Source organism: Diadema antillarum, unplaced genomic scaffold (genome assembly GCF_040938485.1).
Source record: "Diadema antillarum isolate AM-2024a unplaced genomic scaffold, OU_Dant_1.0 seq00002158_RagTag, whole genome shotgun sequence".
NCBI lineage: Eukaryota > Metazoa > Echinodermata > Echinoidea > Diadematoida > Diadematidae > Diadema > Diadema antillarum.
Window position 1 is genome coordinate 249,932 of NW_027272797.1, and position 23,769 is coordinate 273,700.

The 23,769-nt window shown below is 37.8% G+C and overlaps 1 protein-coding gene across 1 annotated transcript in view; it reads right to left on the reverse strand.

The window, feature by feature from the left end:
* LOC139714097 (atrial natriuretic peptide receptor 1-like) overlaps positions 1–23,769 on the reverse strand; it is a 283,186-nt gene that overhangs the window by 203,909 nt on the left and 55,508 nt on the right. Inside the window, exon 2 of the mRNA XM_071625808.1 lies at positions 23,602–23,707. Within this exon, the coding sequence (XP_071481909.1) occupies positions 23,602–23,707 (106 nt within the window). The remainder of the gene's footprint in view (positions 1–23,601; positions 23,708–23,769) is intronic.

Consider the following 23,769-nt stretch of genomic DNA (forward strand, 5'->3'; position numbering starts at 1 on the left):
CTTTGAATATAAAAAACTGTCAGAGAAGAAAATGAGGTATTTTGATGTTGGCTTCTATCTAATTAGTTAAGTCACTTGAAATCAGAGATGTCAATAAAACCTGTCCGCCATATTGACGTCTCATATTACCTGCAGCTTGTTGGGTCTTGTTGGTCCCCTTTGAAGCCATATAACACATATTTAGTACAGTACATAGACCAAAACACACTTTCTTTGGTTAAACCAATCAATGAGCTTACGTAAAATGCAAAGAATTGATTTCAAACACAATAACTTTACTTACACCAGTGTAATTGGTGAAATGTCAAATCTTATATCAAGGCTAAAAAATACTGTAATTTTTACATATCTTTTCAGTATTTGGTGATATTCTCACCAAACTTTCAGTCAGCGAGCAGGAAAATCATCAAGAACTAAGCACAGTGATGATATAAAACTATAGATGGCGCTATATGCATTTTGGAAGTGGTTCAGGTGGAGTAATAAGGGTTTTTAAGTCACGCGTGCCATATTACCTGCAGTCTCATATTACCTGCATGTACCCTATGGGTTTTTAGTTGAGGGCAGACTCTTAAAGGGCAGACTCTAAGCTTTCAAATGATGTATAAGTCAAGTCAAATGGACTCTCCTAAGCTATCTAAATATTAGAAGAAAGCACACACTCTGGAAAAGTGTGACCTGAGAAAAGAAGCTCTGAAGTACAGGGTCTATTCAAGCGCTTAATCTTTACCAAACCGTGCTAGCTCTGCAATGAAAGGGACAAAACACATTAAGTAGACCACCGGAGCAACAACAATGAAGGGATTATCAAATTAAACTGAAATTGATCATGTTCTATCAATACATTATGTCCATGATTAATGCCAACTTTCAAAGCAGTAGAATTATTCTGCCAAAAGGTATTGGGCATGAAAGTGAAGAGTGTGTAAAGGATTTCAAGAAATGAAAAGGGGACCCTTAGACATACCTGATCATTCTATTCTCCCCCCCAAAATGGGTTATAGAAAAACTGCTGAAAACACAATTTCCCATTCATGTTATGATACCAAATTTACAAATAATGTAGAAGGATAGGTCTCTCATAAAATATGTAAAACTCAAGGTTGACCAATTTCATCTATTTTGAGTACTCACGTAAAATCAAGGGGTGCGACTTTTTGTTCGTTTTGTGATGCATCGTGTATCACAAAACGAACAAATATATATATATATATATATATATATATATATATATATATATATATATATATATATATATATATATCGCTTTCTATCTCCCTATATATATAATTATTATATATATACATATATATATATATATATATATATATATATATATATATATATATTCAAAGGAAAACACACACATGACGAGTTGAGTTGGGTTTGCTTCTTTAGCCATGGTAAAATGAAGCTTGCTATCAGCTGTAAGCTGTTGTTCAGCAAGACCGAGTGTTTCATAGGTCTTACGTTTTGGCCCTCTCTTCGTGAAAAAACGGTCTTTGTTTCAAAATACACATTTCGACGTGTTTGAAAAACCTTACTTGGAAGCTCAGCCTTTAAATGAAAAAAAAAATCGACCATAGAAGAAAACAGCAAATGGACATAACAATACTCATCCACAAAATCTGGACCAAATATTGGATTTAAATCAGCGGTGAATGGCATGTAGTCATGTGCTTTAATACAATTGAATGGTATAACATGTACATAGGGATGTCAGTACGGATTATAACATAGATTGAACTGTAAGGCATAATCTACATTTTGCAGTGAGACAAAAAGTCAGCTTCAGTGCTTCAAAATAGCTCTAAAATATGAGTGAGGAATAGAAACAAACAATGTAAACATTTGAATCATTAAAAATAATGATAAATACGAGAAGTATAAAATAAATTGGAATTGAAATTGAATTGAAACTGAAGTATTGTTAAATATACAAAATGTGAACAATAGGTATGATAAAAATGTTGCTAGACTTAACCGTCTACAGTTATGCTTTAGTGAGAAAAACAGTGATATCTTCTTATGTTGAAGGCTTTCTTGCGAAATGTTTACGTGATAGGAAGTTCTTTTTTTGGGATACAACGTGCCTACACATATGCATCAAATGTGATATCTGTGATATTGGTTTCAGGAGGGGGAATTCACGTTCAAACATCCTAACAAGGACAATTAGGAGACGGTCATCGTCGACAAACATCAGAGATTCGGAATTTGTAGCGCAGCAGATGTTTGGAGTTGATTTCTCAATGAAGTAAATTGTAACGCATATGATTAATTTTTGAATGGAGGTGACAGTTTATGTGTCTCTATGATTACATGTATTGAAATGAGATAACTAGTTTGAAAAAAAAACCCCGAAAAGATAAAGGAACAGATCTGCTAATGTTGGTGTCGCATTAGAACGTTACATGTATCCATCTGTGCACATGAACCTCTAAGAAGAAATTGAAAGTAGAAGTGGTTGTATCTGGTTTGCAAGGACATATAAAATCACGGGAAAATATCAAAATTATGAAATATTTACATTCATTCAGTCATTTTCATCCCTGTACCAAATTATTTCCATCCGAATTATGAATAAATCAAAATGTTGAATTCACTGCTGGCATTTCAATAAGTTGAAAATGTTTGCACTTTAAATCTACGCGTATTTTCTTTACTGTTGAGTCACATGAGATACTATACTACAATGCAATATTTGATAGGCAATGTTACATTGGAAAATAAGCAGGAATTATACAAGCACTCCAAAACCTCTTGGAGCTATGTCCTCATCCTCCACCTGTTGTTCTAGAATATCGGAGAGACACTAATAATGAACACAGAAACATAATTTCAACAAGAGACCCGGGGGTCTAGCGCTCACCTGAGTATCGCAAGTTCACCTTTCACACAGTCACTAATCTAAATTACACACAGCCAGTGGCGTACCGTGGGTCAAGACCTTGGGGGGGGGGGGGGAGGGGCACCTCGTGGAAAGGTAATTTTGAGGTTGTGGGGAAATAGGTGGGGATGGTTAGGGTTATAGGTAGATGTAGTTAGGTAATGGGGAAATAGGTGGGGATGGTTAGGGTTAGGTAGATGTATAGTTAGGCAATAGTAGAATAATGGTTAAGGGGTTAGGCAGGAAATGATTTGTTTTGATGATATACACATATGATTATTTTGTTTTATACGGGGGGAGGGGTAGGTTGATAGGTTAGATAGAAAAAAATGATGAGTTTTGTTCGGTTAAGTAAAGAATGCTTTTTTATGATATGTTTCAGGAAATACTGTATTCTCAAGCGAGTGTAAGAGAATTTATGTTATGAAGTGGATATTGAGCAATCTGATCAAGTTGATCAAGAATTTTTTTTTCCCTTTTAAGAGTTATACTTTATCTGATATATTTATGTATATAGCGTGTGCTCTGCCAAAAAAAGAAAAAAGAAAAAAGAAGGAAGTTAAGTTAAAAAGTGATTGAGTAGCACACATTTCTTATTCGGTGTGTGAGTGATAATGCACATTCGAATTGGCTTGATTAGGCTGATCAAAATAGCTTTTTCTCAGAATTATGCAGATTTTCATGTCATTTCTCTTATCGTACTGTATGTTTGAAAAATGATTTAGTAGCACAAGAAAGAAGAATACAGCTGTTTTTTTTTTGTTGGTGGACGTATTAATTTTATTGTTAATATGGATTTGACATTGAATGAAACTCAAGTAAAGAATATTATGAAATTAAAAAAAGTGTATGTGTGTGCGCCTGTGTGCGTGCGCTGTTAGTCTGCAAACTTAATGGGGACTACAATACATAACGGAATGTGATACATTCCACAGCGCAGTCATTGAGCAACATTGTAAGTTTTCCTTATATGGATTATGGAATGACGGTGTGAAACGACAAATTATTTGCAGCGACATCAGGAGAATTGCATAACAATTAAATGCGAGCGAGCGGAGCGAGCGAGCTTGAAAATGTTGACATTTTACAGTCCCAAAACTGCCGTTTGTAGCTATATTTTTTCGCTTTGGAAATTAAGGGAGGGGAGGGGCGCACCGGGCGCAACTGCTGGCAATTACTAGCAGTAACATCAGGACAATGGCATAACAATTCAATGCGAGAGAGCGGAGCGAGCTTGAAAATTTTGACATTTAACAGTCCCAAAACTGCCCTTTGTAGCTATACTTTTTCGCTTTGGAGATTAGGGGGGGGGGGGGCGCAACTGCTGGCAATTACTAGCAGCAACATCAGGAAAATTGCATAACGATTAAATGAGAGCGAGCGAAGCGACCGAGCTTGAAAATCTTGACATTTTACAGTCCCAAAACTGCCGTTTGTAGCTATATTTTTTTCGCTTGGAAAATTAAGGGGGGGGGGCGGGACGCAACTGCTGGCAATTACTGGCAGCAACATCAGGAAAATTGCATAACGATTAAATGAGAGCGAGAGAAGCGAGCGAGCTTGAAAATCTTGACATTTTACAGTCCCAAAACTGCCGTTTGTAGCTATATTTTTTTCGCTTGGAAAATTAAGGGGGGGGGGGGCGCACCGGACGCAACTGCTGGCAATTACTGGCAGCAAAATCAGGAGGATTGCATAACGATTAAATGCGAGCGATCGAAGCGAGCGAGCTTGAAAATTCTGACATTTTACAGTCCCAAAACTGCCGTTTGTAGCTATATTTTTTTCGCTTTGGAAATTAAGGAGGGGGGGGGGTGCACCGGGCGCAACTGCTGACAATTACTGGTGGTAACATCAGGAGAATGGCATAACAATAAGATGCGAGCGAGCTTGAAAATTTTGACATTTTACAGTCCCAAAACTGCCGTTTGTAGCTATACTTTTTCGCTTTGGAAATTAGGGGAGGGGGGCGCACCGGCACAACTGCTGGCAATTACTGGCAGCAACATCAGGAGAATGGCATAACGATTAGATCGAGCGAGTGGAGTGAGGGAGCTTGGAAATCTTGACATTTTACAGTCCAAAAACTGCCGTTTGTAGCTACATTTTTTCGCTTGGAAAAATGAAGAGGGGGGGGGGGCGCACCGAACGCAACTGCTGGCAATTACTGGCAGCAAAATCAGGAGAATTGCATAACAATTAAATGCGAGCGATCGAAGCGAGAGAGCTTGAAAATTTTGACATTTTACAGTCCCAAAACTGCCGTTGTAGCTATATTTTTTCGCTTTGGAAATTAAGGAGGGGGGGGGGGGGGGCACCGGGCGCAACTGCTAGCAATTACTGGTAGTAACATCAGGAGAATTGCATAACAATTAGATGCGAGCGAGCTTGGAAATTTTGACATTTACAGTCCCAAAACTGCCGTTTGTAGCTATACTTTTTCGCTTGGGAAATTAAGGGGGGGGGGGGGCGCACCGGGCGCACCTGCTGGCAATTACTGGAAGCAACATCAGGAAAACGGCATAGCGATTACATGCGAGCGAGCGGAGCCAGAAAGCTTGAAAATTTTGACATTTTACAGTTCAAAAACTGCCGTTTGTAGCTATATTTCTTCGCTTTGGAAATTATGAGGGGGGGGGGGGGGGGGGCTCCCGGTGCGCCCCCCTCCCCCTGGATCCGCCACTGGTAGTCGAGGATGTCACTTTATGTTCATGATTGGGGAAGGTATGACCAGCGAGGGGGCGTCGAAGTGACCAAGCGGGGGAAGGATGTCCAAAATCTGCACTTTAGAGCATCCCCTAATTATTTGTGTTTGTGTGTGTGTGTGTTTATATACATGGAAAAGTCAGGTCAAGTCTTATTATTGGCAATGCAAGGCATTTTGATATAGACTATCTATATAGAATATCTTATTTCTTGATTACCCTTTTCAAATGCAGTATACTAACCCTTGAATTACCATTTTGGTATTTTTTTAAAATTTATTTATTATTATTATTTTTTTTTTAATCAGCGCCACTGCACACAGCTCTACTGAAATCTGACCAGGCATTCTCAAGTAGAAGATAGAAATGTACAATAAGGGCTCAAATTTTTTAAAGATACCTTGGGTTGGGCATGGCGCCCATTTTCACAAATTGAGACCCCAACGAGCTAGGGATACCACCTGCCAAGTTTAGTGAAAAGCCATCATGAAGTTTTCAAGAAGAAGATGAAAATGTACAATTTAGGCCCAAATTTGGACCTCCCCACCCCTCCCCCTGCCCCAAGGGGAGCACCCCTGGATCTGCTATGAAACAAATTTGAAACTACAGTCATTAACGTACTCGTAGTATTAACTTAGCTGTATCATTTCTGATCCTAGAGAAGATTTTTAAAGATTGCTTAATTTTGGGGGGTTTGGCCCCCTTGGGGCCCTCCAGGTGGGACAGGGTGCCTATTTGAACAAATGCCCCTAGGGATGCTTTTTGCCAAGTTTGGTGAAAATGGGTCATGGGGTTCTCAAGAAGAAGATGAAAATGTACAATTTGGGCCCAATTAGGACCCTTCCCCACCCCCCTCCCCTGGGTCCCAAGGGGGCATCCCTGATTCCGCCATGAACAAACTTGAAACTGCAGTCATCACTGTACTAACTCATAGTATCAACTTAGCTCTATCACTTCTGGTTCTAGAGAAGAAGATTTTTAAAGATACCTTAGTTTGGGGGAGTTTAGGCCCCCCTGGGGGCCTCCTGGTTGGGGCATGGTGCCCATTTTAACAAAATGAGATCCTAATCCCCTAGGGATGCTACCTGCCAAGTTTGGTGAAAATCGGTCTTTGGGTTTTCAAGAAGAAGATGAAAATGTAAAAAGTTTACGCGCGACGCACGACGGACGACGGACGCCGGACGAAGAACGATCGCAAAAGCTCCCTTCAGCCTTCGGCTTAGGTGAGCTAATAACAGCACGTATATCTGCATATAAAACTAAAGACGAAATAGGGATGTTATGCAAATATCCATTGCTGTATAAAACTAATGAAGTAATCGATTTTTGTTTCATCTCCAAGTAATGTGTTTACCAGGCAGCATGGTATTGCTATTCCTCATCACTTTGACGATCATCTTTTATTTTTAGATAAAGTATTTGACCTGTGGTTTGCATTTCTAGTGTCTCTCGTAGTTAGTCATTGCTCTTTTTTTTTCTGTTATCTTCTAGTGATGCCACCTGAGTGTCTCAGCTCCTCCTGTTTTACCTCGAGTTCACGGATAATTACATCCAATGTGCGGCAAATTGGCCGCATCGAGGAAAAAAAAAAGTACTGCGCACCAGTGGTCTTGATTTGTGAGGCCGTGCCCATGTCACAGGCAAAATCGACTATTGCACTAAGTAATGGGATGATATCATATAATGCATGGTATCTTGGTATCAGAGGAGTGGTAACCGTGCTTAACATAGCACTTGTATACTGGGTACCTTTTCAGAATTTGTGTGCATTTATGCCATTAATCATCCCATCCGACCTTACGTTTTGTGATTATCAATATATGTCGGTATTTCAGTAAATAATCACTTTGTGAATATGGTGGTGGTCCATGGTGATTGATTTAATTTATGACGAGATGTTGTTTTTGGGTGGTTTTTTTTTTTTTTTTGGGGGGGGGGGTGTTTTTATTTACAAGATGTGATATATGTGGTGGTGCATAGTGTTTGTAAGTGTGCAAGTGTGTTTGTGTTTAGTGATATTTTACTGTTGTTAAAGCGAAGACTGTAGAAACATCTATCATCTTTGATATATCCTCAATGTCAAGTAGTTGGATCACAATCTTATACACTGGAGAGGCTAAATGCTGGACGTTTTCCTTCTATACAAGATCAGATTCCATACACAATCAGATATTCACTATCACTTGATCTTTTCCTTTGATAAACAACAGCGAGTATTTATTTGAGTCTGTGGTGATATCAACAACATCACTAAACAAACTCAATATTTGTTCAATTCAGGACGAAATTCAATCTTTTCAGGTATGTAACTAACATAAACAGAGAAAAAAGCATATTAATCAACAACTCCTGCGGTTTGCTGGATCATCGTGGGCACTGCTGTTTGCATATTTTGATGGATGAATACAGCCCATGAGCTCGATGAAAAGACCCACCAGCTATACACTAAGCAAACAAGGCCCTTAAGCTTAACACTAGCCCACGACGCTTGACACTATAGGCAAATAAGACCACTGGGGTCGAGACTAGGTAAAAGAAGGCCCATGAGCTTGACACTGCGTACATTAAGCCGATTGATGTAATGTCGAATTCATGGGCTATATCTGCCTTGTGTCGAGCTGGTGGACTTGGGCTCTTGGACCTATATTACTTGATCTTGAGTTCATGGAAATTAGTTTCTAGCTTGTATGCATGACTCCTGCGTGTTGAGGTCGTGACTTGCAAACGTTTTCCATCCCACATCGTTCTGTTATTTCACTTTCTCTATCTTTTTTTCTTTTCACATTGCACATTGGTTTGCATGTCTCAAACGTACAGAGAGAGAGAGAGAGAGAGAGAGGATGGCATACATGGTATTTTTCATTGTAGGCCATGGAGTAATTGTTTTGTGTCAGTTTCTTTTTTTTTTTGTAGTTTTGTATTCTTTAAGAGAAATCTCTCCTGTGTGTGTAAAGATGTGATGTTGGCAGACATAGATTAGACTGTCTTGCTTTAAACAGATTGATTGCCTTATCTGTATTTGTCTTGTGATGCAAGGGCTGAATGTTTTGTAATTGTTAACACCTTGTACCAAGGCTTTATCTCAAAATCTACAGATAACCACAAGCAATCAAAAACATAAAAATGCATACGACAAATATAAGACCTGATTACTTTAGTATAAATGTGCACTCATACCGTTCATCCGTTGATCTTTAACGGTTATATACATATAACCTAGGAAATTACGTATAACTTGACATTGTTCTCCCCTAACCATTGAAAGTTTAACATGTTGTTTTTGTCTAATCTATGCTATATTATGTTATATAATTATGAATGGTTTACCGAACCAAGACAAAAAATCCCACTCCACAGATATAGAACTAGCCCAGTTATTACAGTAGGGTGTCGAATGCCTTAGCTGAGCAAAAACACATCATTGGTGTGTTCATTGCCATAAGCAAGACATTCGACACTCTCGACCACATATCCTGCGCGCAAATGATGGTATTATTGAGTTGAAGACATTCCAATTAAATCGTTCAAAGATTATTCATAAAAAAGCAATATGTATGCTATGAATCAGTCAACTTTGATGTCTAACAAACCATTACACTCGTTTACCACTCTAAATACAACTACATGCAGCTTTTGAAACATCTCCACATACCTCGAACCTACCCTTTTCACCTCCATCCGCGCATCGAACAAATCCCCGCAGAAAAAAAAAAAAACAAACAAAAAACAGAAACGAAACGGAATGAAGAAAACAGAACAAAACGGGACGCAAGACAAATACACACACACACACACACACACACACACTCGACAGAAGACATACACACACACCCTCACATACACAAACTCAACAACGTAACCAACATACATACACACTCACGCGCACCTAACAATGCATAATCACACTCTGACGTATCATGGTTACCCGTTTCCTAGACTTAAACCAGAAGCCAACACTGATTTGAGGTCTGACGTGGACAAAAAAAAAAAAAAAAAAAAAAAAAAAACACACACGATTGATTAACAAAATAATTCCAACAATCAATCGGTGCATTTCTCCCCAACAACCACGGATATAAATCCTTGAATCAAATAATTTCTATAAAATCTTCAAATGTTCTCACTTTGGCAAATGTGACCCGCGACAACGGTTTCAGGCAAAAGTCGCAAGAGCAAATTCCCTCCTAGGCGGGGTACAAAGATTTTAACCATTATTTTTGTCGATTTAGCTTTTTTTTCAGAAATCGAATCTTTGATATGTTTTCTACATCTACACTAAATTTCATAGCATAAGACTAAGTTTTTCCTATCGAAAATGCAATTTTAAGCACCCTATGTTGGATCGCACTCGTCAGTTTCGAGCTTCTTTCGAACGCCGCGCCAATATCCCCAGCGTTGCTACGGCGCAGGGTCTCGCATGCGATTGGCTGGTGCGTCGCACATATTTACATAGTTCGGCTTTCGGAGACACCAGTTGCAGCGTTTCGTGAATGCTTTGTCCACGCGTGCATGATTACGTGCTCCATTGTTCTGTTAAAGTAGATATGCTCCCTCTTAGTCCATGGGCCAGGCCAGATATTGGTACCATCTGAGGTGGCAAAACCTTTTTGGTGTCATTTTGTTTGTCGGGCATAGATATGCTTATCAAGCTATGATAGCATTTCCAAATGAGTAGCTTAGTCATAGTAAATGAATTTTTAACCAATTTGGTCTCGTTGTTATATCCCTATACTTCTGAATCGAAACTAACCGCTATACAAAGAAGAGCACTGTCTTCTGTATGTTCCATAGGAGCTGTAAAATGCAGCTCTATGGTATGTTCACAGGTGTTCTATTGTAAACGCGGTGCGCTTACTCTTTATTCAAGGCAGCGAAGGGAATATTCAAAGGTTATGAGGTCCACAGCGCTTAGTCTTTATTCTAGACGGCGAAGGGAATATCCAAAGCGTATGATGCAGTGTATATCCTTTTATCTAAAAACAGCAACAACAACAAAAGCAATTCCTCGTGAATTTTACCGTATCTTTCAATTATTTATCATTTTCCGGCGAAAACGCTACGGTGAAAACGCTGATACCACGCCAATGTCGCTTTATTTCCCTCTAACAATATAAGATACTGCATAAACAATGTACCGGTACACTACGATACATTATAATGAATGATATTGTAAATGAACAGAGTGATTTTTGTTTAAAACTGATGTATTTGTTGATAGGGTAGTATAAAAACAGTATAGATAATCCCTTTTATGAGGAACTTTAGATATGATAATGGTACATTGGTCTAGATAAAGAACTAAGCGCACCGCGTGACAGCTGTGGACATCATAACCCTTTGGATATTCCCTTCGCTGCCTTGAATAAAGACTAAGCGCACCGCGTTTACAACAGAACACCTGTGGACATACAGAAGGCAGTGCTCTTCTTTGTATAGCGGTTTAGTTTCGATTCAGAAGTATAGGGATATAAAAACGAGACCAAATTGGTTAAAAATTCATTTATTGTGACTAAGCTACTCATTTGGACATGCTATCATAGCTTGATAAGCATATCTATGCCCCACAAACAAACTGACACCAAAAAGGTTGTGCCACCTCAGATGGTACCAACAACCCATTTTTCGGGTCTTGGCCCATGGACTATCTGTAGTACGTGCTCTTCGTTTGGCTTTCTCAATTTGAGTCTACCGCGATGTTCGACAACGGAAGTGAAACAAAAAGTGAACAGCAGTGCTAACTTCCATTGTGAAAACAGATGCATGGGGAACATGGTTTGATCCAATCAGAGTCGCAAATCACTACACAAATCGTGCATCATGCTATCGGAAACTCACCTGCCACTTGTAGCATGACATAATCATGTGAAAAGAAAACTAATATTCTCAAATTTGTCTACTCGTAGTAAAAATTGTGACAGCAGGCTGACTAAAGGGAAGGTAGACAAGAGGAAAGGAGAGGTCACATATGACCAATTATATTCAAACACTACACGTCAAGATTGCACCAAACTAATGAGTCGTGTTTGTTTGTATGTTTAACATAATAAACATCACCGAACAAAAAAAAAAAAATTAAAAATTCCCGACTTTTGCCTGAAACCGTTGTCGCCGGTCACAAATGCTTTTATCGCGGTTGTCTTTTCCTACTCTATAAAATACACAAAAAAAAATCTTCTGTATCTTTTCTGTTGAGGGTAAATCATTTTTTTATTCTTGACTGAAATAGTAAAACGATTTCATCAAAACGATCAAAGCATGTACACACCTACTTCTATTTGAACTAACTCTACGCCCAAGAAAATATCCCTCCATTCCATGATTATCCCCTAACTCAACTAAACCATGATGCTCAATAAGAAAATGCCACATAGGCTTAACAATAAGACAATTTAAAAATAAATGTGAATAAATTTCCCCTCTAATTGACAAAGGGAACAAAGTTTATCGCTCACAAACCAAACTTAAACAGACATTCCTTAATGTATATCATCCCGTGTATTAACTTGAACTGAAATTTCATGTGTTTACTTAGTAATGTCGTGCCTCTTGGTTTAATACTAATCTTATTCTGATTTGTTTATGATTAAGATCTAAATTCCTGTCACCATGATTCCTTTCCACACAATACAATTCTTGTTGCTCTGAAGTGAAATACCCTGAATCATCTTTGATTTAATAATTTGAAAATTTGATATCTTTTATACAGTTGTACTAGAAATCCTCAACTGTATATCATAAATTAATATATCAATGTCGTGACATCTTACGCTACGTGTGGTAATTTCCAATTCACAGGAAAAACATGTTAAATATCATTTATCTAAAATACACCGTTTCCCTTACTACCTCAATTTTGAAAATGCCAAAGGGGTATAATAAAACCTTTTTGTAAGATGTGATGTACATTGTAAATATCATTGTCACATAAATCTAACCGGGTTCATCGCTCCATCCTCAAAATTCCTTCATTTCCCGCCATGCCTTCACCATTTGTATGTAAAAAGGTGGGATTGGATTTGTCATCGTCAATCTAGACCAATCATTATCACATATAAATATAAATCTTCCTCCCACTGACCGAAAACAGTAATCAAAACACAATTTCCATGCAGATATCTTCTCAGGGTTCAATAAATTTTTAACCACATACGTTGAGTTTTCAACAAAAAAAAACAACAACTTAGAATTCATTATTCGTAGTCCCCCATCAGCATAATCTTGCTTTTAGGCGATCTTTACTATTCCACAAGAATTCAGAGAATATCTAACCCACTTCTGAAAATATCCACCGAGGAACCTGTATATGATGATACATATCTTTATTTTGATAAGGTATAGGTTTTCGACAAATAGATCCCACCCATGAGTGTTTAATCACCCCGCTTCCACCATCCTAAGAGCTGTTTTATTATACTTAATATGTCTTAAAAGTTCATATAATTTTTCAATCTGACATCTCTTGAAAACTAACCAAATGAAACTTTAACAACATAAACACATTTTCCAAAAATACAGATAATACAGGCTTCTCTGTAACCTTACCCATCTACACACACGCACACACATACACACACAGACACGGAACATTTTTTTCCTTTTATAAATGTTTAAGCACTTATTTTTCCAAATTCATGAAAAAATACCGTTACTTGTTTTTAGGATTAACGAAATGCCATCCGCATATAAAATTTTGCTTTGTTTCATTTTCCCCAAAACATAGTCATTTACCATCTCTCCTTTCTAGTTGTGCCAGTGTTACAATGACTAACAAAAACAGATACAGAGATAGGGGATCACCCTGCTTAACCCCTCTCTTGATATTAGAATAACCAGTAGAGTGCCTTCCATTCATTACTTTATTTTTTCCCCAAAAACTCCTTAACCTGTAGAGAATAGAATGAATTGCTAAATACAAGCCTATGTAAAACCTGAATTGAAAATTCATGAGCTACCGAATCAAACGCTTTTTCGAAATCCATTGTGACGAAAAAAATCACATGTGTAATGTAATAAATTAAAACAAAATTATTATCTATATACTAAACTTACCGCTTCCTTTTTATTTCTATTCTTACGCTACTTGATCAAAATAGATTATTTCACCCAACTCTTCCTTAATCATGTTTGGTAATTTACCTTAGATAGTATCTTATATAATAATACACATTCAACTATGTGATTGGCCTATGATACGCGCGCACACACACACACACACACACATACACAACAAAACATACAAACACACTCCTGCACTCACAGAATTCAAGCAAATACCAATACAGATTATTTGCCTTTCCTCAGATTGATTAAAGCACAAACACACTGTCTTTCCTTCACTCGTTGTCCACTCAAATACTGTCTCCCTTTTTCATTCTTTCACCATCGTATCAGAGTCAAGGTTATTTGGTCCCCTTCGACTAACCAGCTTATGAAATAATGACATACACACAAACACACAAACACATGGCATCGGGTAACATGTTATTCATCTCCATCCGATATATATATATATATATATACATGAAGACAAGCCCCTGGGAGCTGGGGGTGCTGGGGGTGCTGCAGCACCCCTGACTTTTTGAGCAGCCGGGCATAGCACCCCTGTGAAAAATAAAAGTTGGGGTGCTTTTGCACCCCCAACTTATATCTTTTTACAGAGAAAATTGCTTGGTTTTTTTTAATAGAAAATTGTCCAAATATCCCACCAAAGTGGGCATCAGATTGCTGAATTTCACTTCTGAAAATGCGAAATCTCCATGAGCGTGGGAGGGGTATGCCCCTCCCACGCAGAACAAGCTTATAAGTGCAGACAGCACTATTAAAGCATTTTCATTGTCCCTGGATATTTTGCTTTTCCTACTTTTCTATTGTTTTTTTTTCTAAATAATGCTACCTGAAGGGCTCACTTGATTGCTGAATTTCAAATCTAAAAATGCAAAAGTTCCCTCAATTAGGGGGAGGGTACCCCCTTTAGGAGAGCATCGATGGAGGGGGCAGCATATAATTTTGCCCCCCCCCCCCCAGTAATTTCCAAGATGTGGATTTTTTTTTATTCGACACTGTCCCATCACACAAAGTGTGCAGCAGTCAATTCTGAAATGCGAAATCTCCCTCGTATTGAAGGGAAATACCCCCTCCCACGATATTTTCCTTTCTATTGTAGAATAATGCAAAAGTTTCCTCGTATGCAGGGGTGCGGGGCAGTTGCCATGATATTACCCCCCTCCCAATGATTTTCGGGATGTCGGAGATTTTCTTGCTTTTTGTGATGGAAACTGTCCAAATATTTTACCGAAACTGTGCAAGGCATTGTTGCAGTTCAATTCTGAAAATATAATGGATTTATACCCCCTTCCACATCCTCCACCTTTGGTCCTTTCCCATAAGATTGACATACCTCCGAATGATTCTTTTATCAATAGATCTGTCATTTCTGTTGAAAAAATGCAAAAGTTTCCTCGTGTGGGAATATAATATCCTCCTTCCATTTGGGCCCTAACCATTTCCCCGCTTAGTTCCCCTCCATACGTTCCATAGACGCAGTAGTAGTACACTTTGTGGATTGATAATTTCCCTAATTCCACCAAAATGTGTTTGCGAGATAATGTCAATTGGATTCTAAAAGTGCCACAGTTTCCTCGTATCAAATAGCATCAATCCTGGAATAAAAATATTGGGTGGGAGCTATGCAAACACATCACTTTGCCCCCCCCCCCCCCCCCCACGATGCGGTATCCCCACGATGCGGAAACATTTCTTGCTTTTTTTTTTAATAGAAACTGTCCAGATATTTCACCAAAAGTGCACAAGATCGTTTAATTTCAATTCTGAAAATGGAAAATGCCCCTAGTGTGGGAGGGATACCCCCTCCCACACCCTCCCCCGTTAGGCCAACTTCCATCCACTTAGTAGACTTTTGAGATCGACACTTTCTAAATATTTCATCAAAAAGTGCGCACCAGATCTGTCACTTTAATTTGAACAAATCCAAACGTGCCAAAATGTGGGAAGGGGATATTCTCTTTCAGTTTACCTTTATTCCCCTACTACATTTAGTATGCTTATGCTTCTTTGACAGTTTTTCAAATACTCCATCATAAATGACTATGTGTAGAACCAACATATTTTCATTCCAATCCTTAAGATACAAAGGCTCTCTCGAATGGGAGGGGTTAGAGGACACCCCCTTCTAAAACCCTCCCCCTTGCTGTATTAGCCTCCACCCCTTGCATTGATTATGGCTACATTACATAACATATTAAGTCAAAAGTGTGCGCCAGAAATTCCACATCTTTGAATCACAATCATAAAGATGCAAAAGCTCTCTCATGTAGGAAGGGGATACATCCTCCCACATCCTTCCCCCACTTGGTCTCCCTCCATAACACTTGTCTGAAACAAATTCCAGGATATTCCACCAAGATTTTGCATCAGATCATTGTACATTGTATTTCAATTCTAAAAAATGCAAAAGCTCCGTCGTGTGAGAGGGGGCTACCCCTCCCAACCCCACCTCCTCATCTTCCATACATTTATTACACAGTGATGATGCACACGCAGAACAAGAGCTGATTATACCCCGATTTAATGGTCATTCATATTTCTGTGAATATCCATTTTTCATGTTTTTTTTTTTTAAATTTCACCAAAAGTGTGCACCAGATCGCTGAATTTGAGGTCTGAAATCTCAAAATCTCCTTCGTGTGGGAGGGGGATACCCCCTCCCACACCCTCCCCCTTTATGTTCCCTTCCATGAACTTATACAAAGTGAAGATCCACACACACGAACGCTGATACAACTTTCAAAATATTCCACCAAGAGTGTGCATCAGATCATTGTATATCAATTCTAAAAATGCAAAAGTTCAATCGTGTTGAAGGGGTCTGGCTACCCCTCCCATCCTCGCCTCATCAACTTCCATACAGTTATTACACAGTGATGACGCACACCCAGAACAAGAGCTGATCTAATGATTTAATGGACATTCACATTTCTGTGAATATTAGTTACCTTTCATATTTTTTTTTTCATTTCACCAAAAGTGTGCACCAGATCGCGGAATTTCAGGTCTGAAAATCCAAAATCTTCCTTGTGTGGGAGGGTATGCCCTCCCACACCCTTCCCCCCTTAGGTCCCCTTCCATGGACTTATACAAAGTAAAGACCAACAAACGATTATCTAATACAAATATGGGGATAGTCCACCAAGATTGTGCATCATATCGTTGTAATTAAATTCTACAAATGCAAAAGCTCCGTCGCATGGTAGCCACCTCCCATCCCCGCCTTATCAACTTCCATACAGTTATTTCACAGTGATGACGCACACACGGAACAAGAGTTGATTGTAACCCAATGTATTGGTCATTCACATTTCTGTGAATATTTTATTTTCATACTTTTTGAACAAATTCACCAAAAGTGTGTGCCAGATCACTGAATTTTAGGAATGAAAATTCAAAATTTCACCAGGGTGGGAGGGGATACCTAATCACAGTGATGACGCACACACGGAACAAGAGTTGATTGTAACCCGATTTAATGGTCATTCACATTTCTGTTAATATTTTTTTTTAACTTTTTAAGAAATTTCACCAAAAGTAAGTGTGCACCAGATCGCTGAATTTCAGGAGGGAAAATTCAAAATCTCTCCAGTGTGGGAGGGGGATACCCCCTCACACACCCTCCCCCATAGGTCCCCTTCCATGGACTTATACAAAGTGAAGACACACACACACGAATCAACAATTCATCCATGAACATAGTCCGCGAGTATTTACTTTTTTTTATTGAAGAATTTCAAAATTTACCACATAAAGTGTGTTGAATTTTACTAAGAGTGGAAAAGTTTCCTTGTGTGGTGGAGGGCTTTCTCACCTCGTTTCGATGTCCCCATCCCCTCCGTTCACCTCCCCCTGCCCCCCCCCCCCCCCCCCATTTACTGAAACGCTACTAATATGATCCGGCAACCGAACGGGTGGGTCAGGGGTTCAGCACCCCTGTGAAAAAAGTTGCTCCCAGGGGCCTGCATGAAGAGCTTGCTTACAAAAGGCGCTTAATCCATCATTTTTCAATGGATTTAGCGCCTTTTCGGAAGCAAGCTCTTCATAAATATATATATCATCAAAAACAAAACTGAAACCAGTTCATACTGTATTCACAAACAGTTTATTTCGGCAGACAAATTTTCGAGCGATTTGCTGTTTCTCAAGTGTTGATACTGAGAGAACAACAACAATTCAATGCTTGAGAGTTTTGTTTTTTATGATATTATCACGCCAACACGTGGACAACTTACTCTCTCTCTCTCTCTCTCTCTCTCTCTATATATATATATATATATATATTATATATATATATATATATCTGTTTGTGTGTGTGTGTGTGTGTGTGTGTGTGTGTGTGTGTGTGTGTGACCTTGCATCCAAAAAATAAAGAAAAACGGTTGCCAGACATGGATTGTTAGTTAAGAGCAGATTCTGAAAAAAGCAGACTTTAAGCTTTAAAGTGATGCATAACTCAGTTCAAATTGACTCTCCTAGTCTATCTAAATATTGGAAAATAAGCACACTCTCAGGAAAAGCGTGAGCTGAGAAAAGAGGCTCTGAAGTACACGGTCTATTTATGCGCTTAATCTTTACCAAGCCGTACTAGCTGTGCTATGAATGGGATAAAAGCTAGGATGTAAACCACCGGGGCAACTGCAATGCAGGGATTATCAAATTAAGTTGAAATTGAGCATGAATTGTTAACACAATCCGGTCATAATTAAAGTCAACGTTCCAAGCATTATCTTAAAAAAAAAGTTATCAGAGTTGAAAATAAAGAGTGTGTATATATATTTTTTTTAAACAAATGAGAAGGGAATTATACGAAAAAAAGAAGAGAAAAACTGCTCAAAACACAATTTCCAGTTCGTTTGTGATCCCAAACCTTAGTATAATGTAAACCTTGCTCTTTCAAAATACATTGTATATGAAAAACTCAAGATTGGCTTGGTTGACCCATTTCACCTATTTTCAATCCTCACACAAAATCAGTGAGTGCGACTTTTTGTTGGTTTTGTTATGCATATATATATATATATATATATATATATATATATATGTATGTATATATATATATATATATATATATATATATATATATATATATTATGTATATGACCCTGCACCACAAAACGAACAAAAAGTCGCCATACATCGATTCCTAGTTAAGGACAGATTCTAAAAGAGCAGACTTTAAGCTTTAAAATAATGAATATTCAATTCAAAATTGACTCTTCTATTAACCCAAACCCATCTGAATATTGAAAGAAAACAAATACTGTTTAGAAGTGTTTACTGAGAAAAACGGCTCTAAAGTAAAGGGTATATTTAAGTGCTTAATCTTAGCGAGCCGTTATAGCTGTGCAGTGAATAGGACAAAAAAAAACCAGGATGTAAAACTCAGCAGCATACACAATGAAGGGATTATTAGATTAAGCGGACATTGATCATGTTCTATCAACACATTCTTTCAATGACTAATGCCAACTTTCAAAGCAGTAGCGTTATCCTTTCAAAAGTTATCAGAGTAGTAGCATACATGCACAGTGTCCGTGAATTTCGATATAAGTAATCAATAAAAAGGGAGGTACATTATACTTTAGAAGGGGATCATACAAGCAAGCTTTATAGTGATAGATTAATTAGAGGATGAATATGGGGGAGCCACTGAAAAGCGAAACTTGTAGATTGTGGGCTCCCCAGTCACATTATACGAAAAGAGGAAGATATTCGTGGTCACCAAACCCAATTCATATTTCTTGAACAATTGATCAAATCAAACATGAGAACATACACAAGTTTGTATTTATTCATAGGGCTCATACAATAACGGAGACGAAAAAAAAAAATCCAGCAGAGACGAGACAAACAGCACAAACAAGCAAGATACAAGACAATTACATGAACTCAGACACACCAAAATATGAACAAGAACACTACAAATGCAACAATACAGCGAAAATCGGGACGGATGTTGAGAAAGGAGAAAAAAAAAAGGAAGGGAGAGAGAAAAGACATGTGGTAGAGGCATTCAAATGCAGGAGACATTATCATCATTAACCCAAAGCATTAAGTTTTGGCTCAATCAATAGATACTGATTACACTCATACATTAGAGTTATATGATTGGAACAATATCCATTTCAGTTTCCTTTTGAATAGAGCTAATGATGGGGCATTTCCGTTTAATATCCTCACTAAACGCATTACAGAATCTTGGCCGGTCATATATGAACGTATTTTGTGCTAACATGGACCACAGCAAAGGTTAATGATATTCTTCAGATCGTCTGATGGGGTATTTGTGAATTAATAATTTTTTTCTTACGAAACCTATTAGTGAATTAAGCACGTAAAATCCTGTTATTGAAATTAAACATGAATTGACCTAATCGGAATTAATATAAATCTTTTATTTTTAGCAATAATGGTTAAAAAAATGGATCTGTGTGAATTCTTATATAAGAGCTGACAGATTTTGATGGGCGCTGCCCCAAGCCAATAAATCGTATTGTAAATGAGATTATATCACAGAGGAATATGACATAAATAGTTGAATAATTGGGAGGTGAAACTTTACTCTGTTGATAACACCAATGTTCCGAGATATCATTTTGGAGATGTTATCAACATGACATATCCAGGAGAAATTTATTATAAACCATCAATATCACCAACCATTCATTTTTTGTATAAAAGTAAATTTTGTATTGTAATATTTTGATACATATTTGTAGAAAATATTGTTCTTATAGTGTTCTTGCCTTTGCTTGTATGAATCTACACGAAATCACGTCTTCTTTTTTTTCGGGGGGGGGGGTATTTGTTTCATTGTGAAAACGCTAGTGATATCGAGCGAAATTCATATAAAAATATCATTAAAAAAGTATATGTGTGCGCGTGTGTGCGTATGTTCCGTCACAAAGCGCCGTCATTCCGTGCCTGTGGCAACAGGAATCTCACTGCGTTTGATAATTTTGTTAATCAATGTATTTCTGGGGTTTTTTTTTATTCGTATTACATGAACCAGAAAACCATTCATTTATAGATATTATAGAGAGCAGATACGATGTACTGCAAAATAGTTCAGCTTGTAACTGAAGAGAATGAATGCAGTGTGATTGAATGATTGAATGAGATTGAAATAGAAAGGACAGATTGGATGATGAATATCTACCTCTATCAAACATACGTCACCAGACATTGTCAGATAATACGTACAATGTATAATGTGCATTGTGTTATAATGCTATCTGCCTTATATGACCTTGTAACTGCATTTCGAGACTATTGCTTTTGTGTCGTTGTCTATATGTCGTCGTATATACGTGCAGACAATTACTGCCGGGATGATATTCTGGGAAGTTGGGTTTATCACCCAATTATAACTGGAGAAATAGAAACGAAAAAGAGTTGATAGCAACTACCCTGTAAAATTTAAGAAATGTAAAACCCTTGAAATGCGAAAAAAACAACAACCCACAACAGCAACCCACTTCAGCAGTGGTCTGACGTAGGCAGTAGGCAGCTGAGTTTTCAAAAAACCAGGATCACCCGGTGTTTCTTCTTCTTCTTTTTTTCTCCTTCTTCTTCTCCTATCGCGGTATGAAATATCTGCCCGTTAGAATTAGCCACATACCACGCCTATGCCATGGAGCAATTTATGATTACCGCAGTCCACAATAACAACAAATACACAGAGAGGAGCAGACTGGCAATAATAGGCAGGTTGGCCTTCCACCAGCCCCTCTTACATACCACATAGCCCTCCACACACTGAGGACTATACTCTTGGATGGCCGTCGTGGTATAATAATGTATTAACATGGTACGATTTGGATAGACGGCATGAGCTGCAGTGACTGGGTCATGAAACTTAGGCAAAACAAAAATATTCTAATCTTACAATGCTCTTTGCAGTTATAACACAACGCATTCCATAACAACGGCTAACAAGAAATAATAAGGCAACACAACTTTTATTTCATAGACCCTAGAAGGGATACGAGAAGAAAATGTGGTTTAGCTTGGTTTCTTCATTTGTTTGTTTGTTTGTTTGTTTTTGCTTGTTATGTCGATGTCGATTGGAAGCGGAGTTTATTTCTAATTCTATTATCATTATTATTCTTTTTGTATTCTTTATTTTTCTTCACTGATGAGATCCGGAAGTGGCACCAGAATGTAAACTGCACCCCCCCCCCCCGGCAATTTTTGTTTTTTTTTTAATTTAGCGCCGGACGTGTATACAGCCCGCACACTCACATACAGTCGTGAACACTCTTTCCCCTCCTCCATTCACCTCACAGACAAACAAACAGACACACACACACACACACACACACACACACACACACACACCGATGACATATGCACCGCTGTACGGACCATACCCAATGCAAGACAACCACTTACATTACAATCGACATTCCGGCACACGTTCAAAGCCTGTCTTACGCAGTGTGAAGTTACAGGAAAATTTGCGTTAGAAGTTTTGTTTTTGTTCACATTTCTTTCTTCTCAAGTGTTAGAAGAAAATAAGTACAAGCAGTCAAAATCTAAAAAGCTTTACACATTTGCTTCATTTGGCATGTTCATCATTACTTTTTTGTTGTTGGTGTAATAGTGTTAGAAAAAAACCCAAAACAAAACGTGTAAAAGACAAAACCAAACAAACAAATTTCTGTCAATTCGAATACGACTTGTCATAAACGCCATCACTGTCAAATTCTCTTGGCTGTAAAGAAATACCCAATAGGTCATACGTTGCAGATGCCAGATCACAGATTCTTACTTCATAGCAATTTTTTTTTTCTTTCAACAGCAAACCCTTCCTACGAGCAGACGAGTCCTTGCATGACTTTTTAAAGTTAGGTTTTAACCTTCGCATTGGTCCTCATCTCAGTTTTAAAAGCTACTCATAGATTGATTAAGAAATACTTTGACTAAAGCCATGACAGAAAAAAGTGACCATTTTTGTTTCTCTCGTACATGCATTTCATTGAGACAAATAAGTCAAATATAAACACAAACCTGAAAGAAAAGCAAATGAAAAAAAAAGCCACTAAAATTTCACGATTCATTTTGCCCTTTAAATTCATATGTCACAATTTGAGAAAATTTGAAATATGAATTATCCTTACATATTTGATAATTAAGTAACATTCTTTCCATTTGCTGGCAACTGCCAAATAATCATATTCCTCTTTAAGTGTTATTAAAGCGTGAATTAGCGTGCTTATATATATATATATATATATATATATATATATATATATATATATATAATATATATACATTATAAGTTGTATTGAATCTCTGCTCTGATGGCTTTCTTTTCAACCAGTTAGTGTCCAGTATATACGAAAGTCCTTTGTGGGTATGTACTATTCTAAATATGGGAATATGGAACGCGCTGGATTGTCGCATGTGATATTTATGCACATGGCTATTTCTATGAAATAAATCATGAAATATCTGAGGGAGAGGACCACTGTTGTAATTGAACATAAACTGACCAAATTTAAATGCGTAAAAATCTTTCATTCTTTGTATTCCTCAGATAACATTAGACAAAAACTCTTTGTTTGTTTGGTTTTATTTCTGCATTTTCATCATTTCCATTCAAAATAACATCATGAATATTATTTTGCCAAACATAAGAAGACAATGATTGCATGATAAAATCTTTGGGCACACCATTAGGCTTCACATACTTATTTTCATTTCTAAGTCAGTTCGTTTACTCGATACTGTTGACCCACGACACACACATGGTATACACACTCACACGCGCTCGCACGCAGAATCACACACGGGCACACAAACCATTGTTTCAATCGTTCCCTCTCCCAGCAAACAATGTAGAATTGTTTATGTAGTCTTTTGTGAAAGCTGACACGTGGTATAATTCAAGAGTGAAAATGAAAGTAATGATTTGGAAAGTTTAGTCCAACTAACCATGGCAGTCCGATAAAAAGTTGTCTTTATCAGGTCCCTGAATTGGCCAGCAGTGAAAGGCGGCATTGTCCAACTGATGCCAGCTCCACGAGACCCGCCAAAATACCTGGAAAACATAAAACAAAAGAGTACATCGCCTTGAGTCATATCATTCTTTAAACTTTTTGT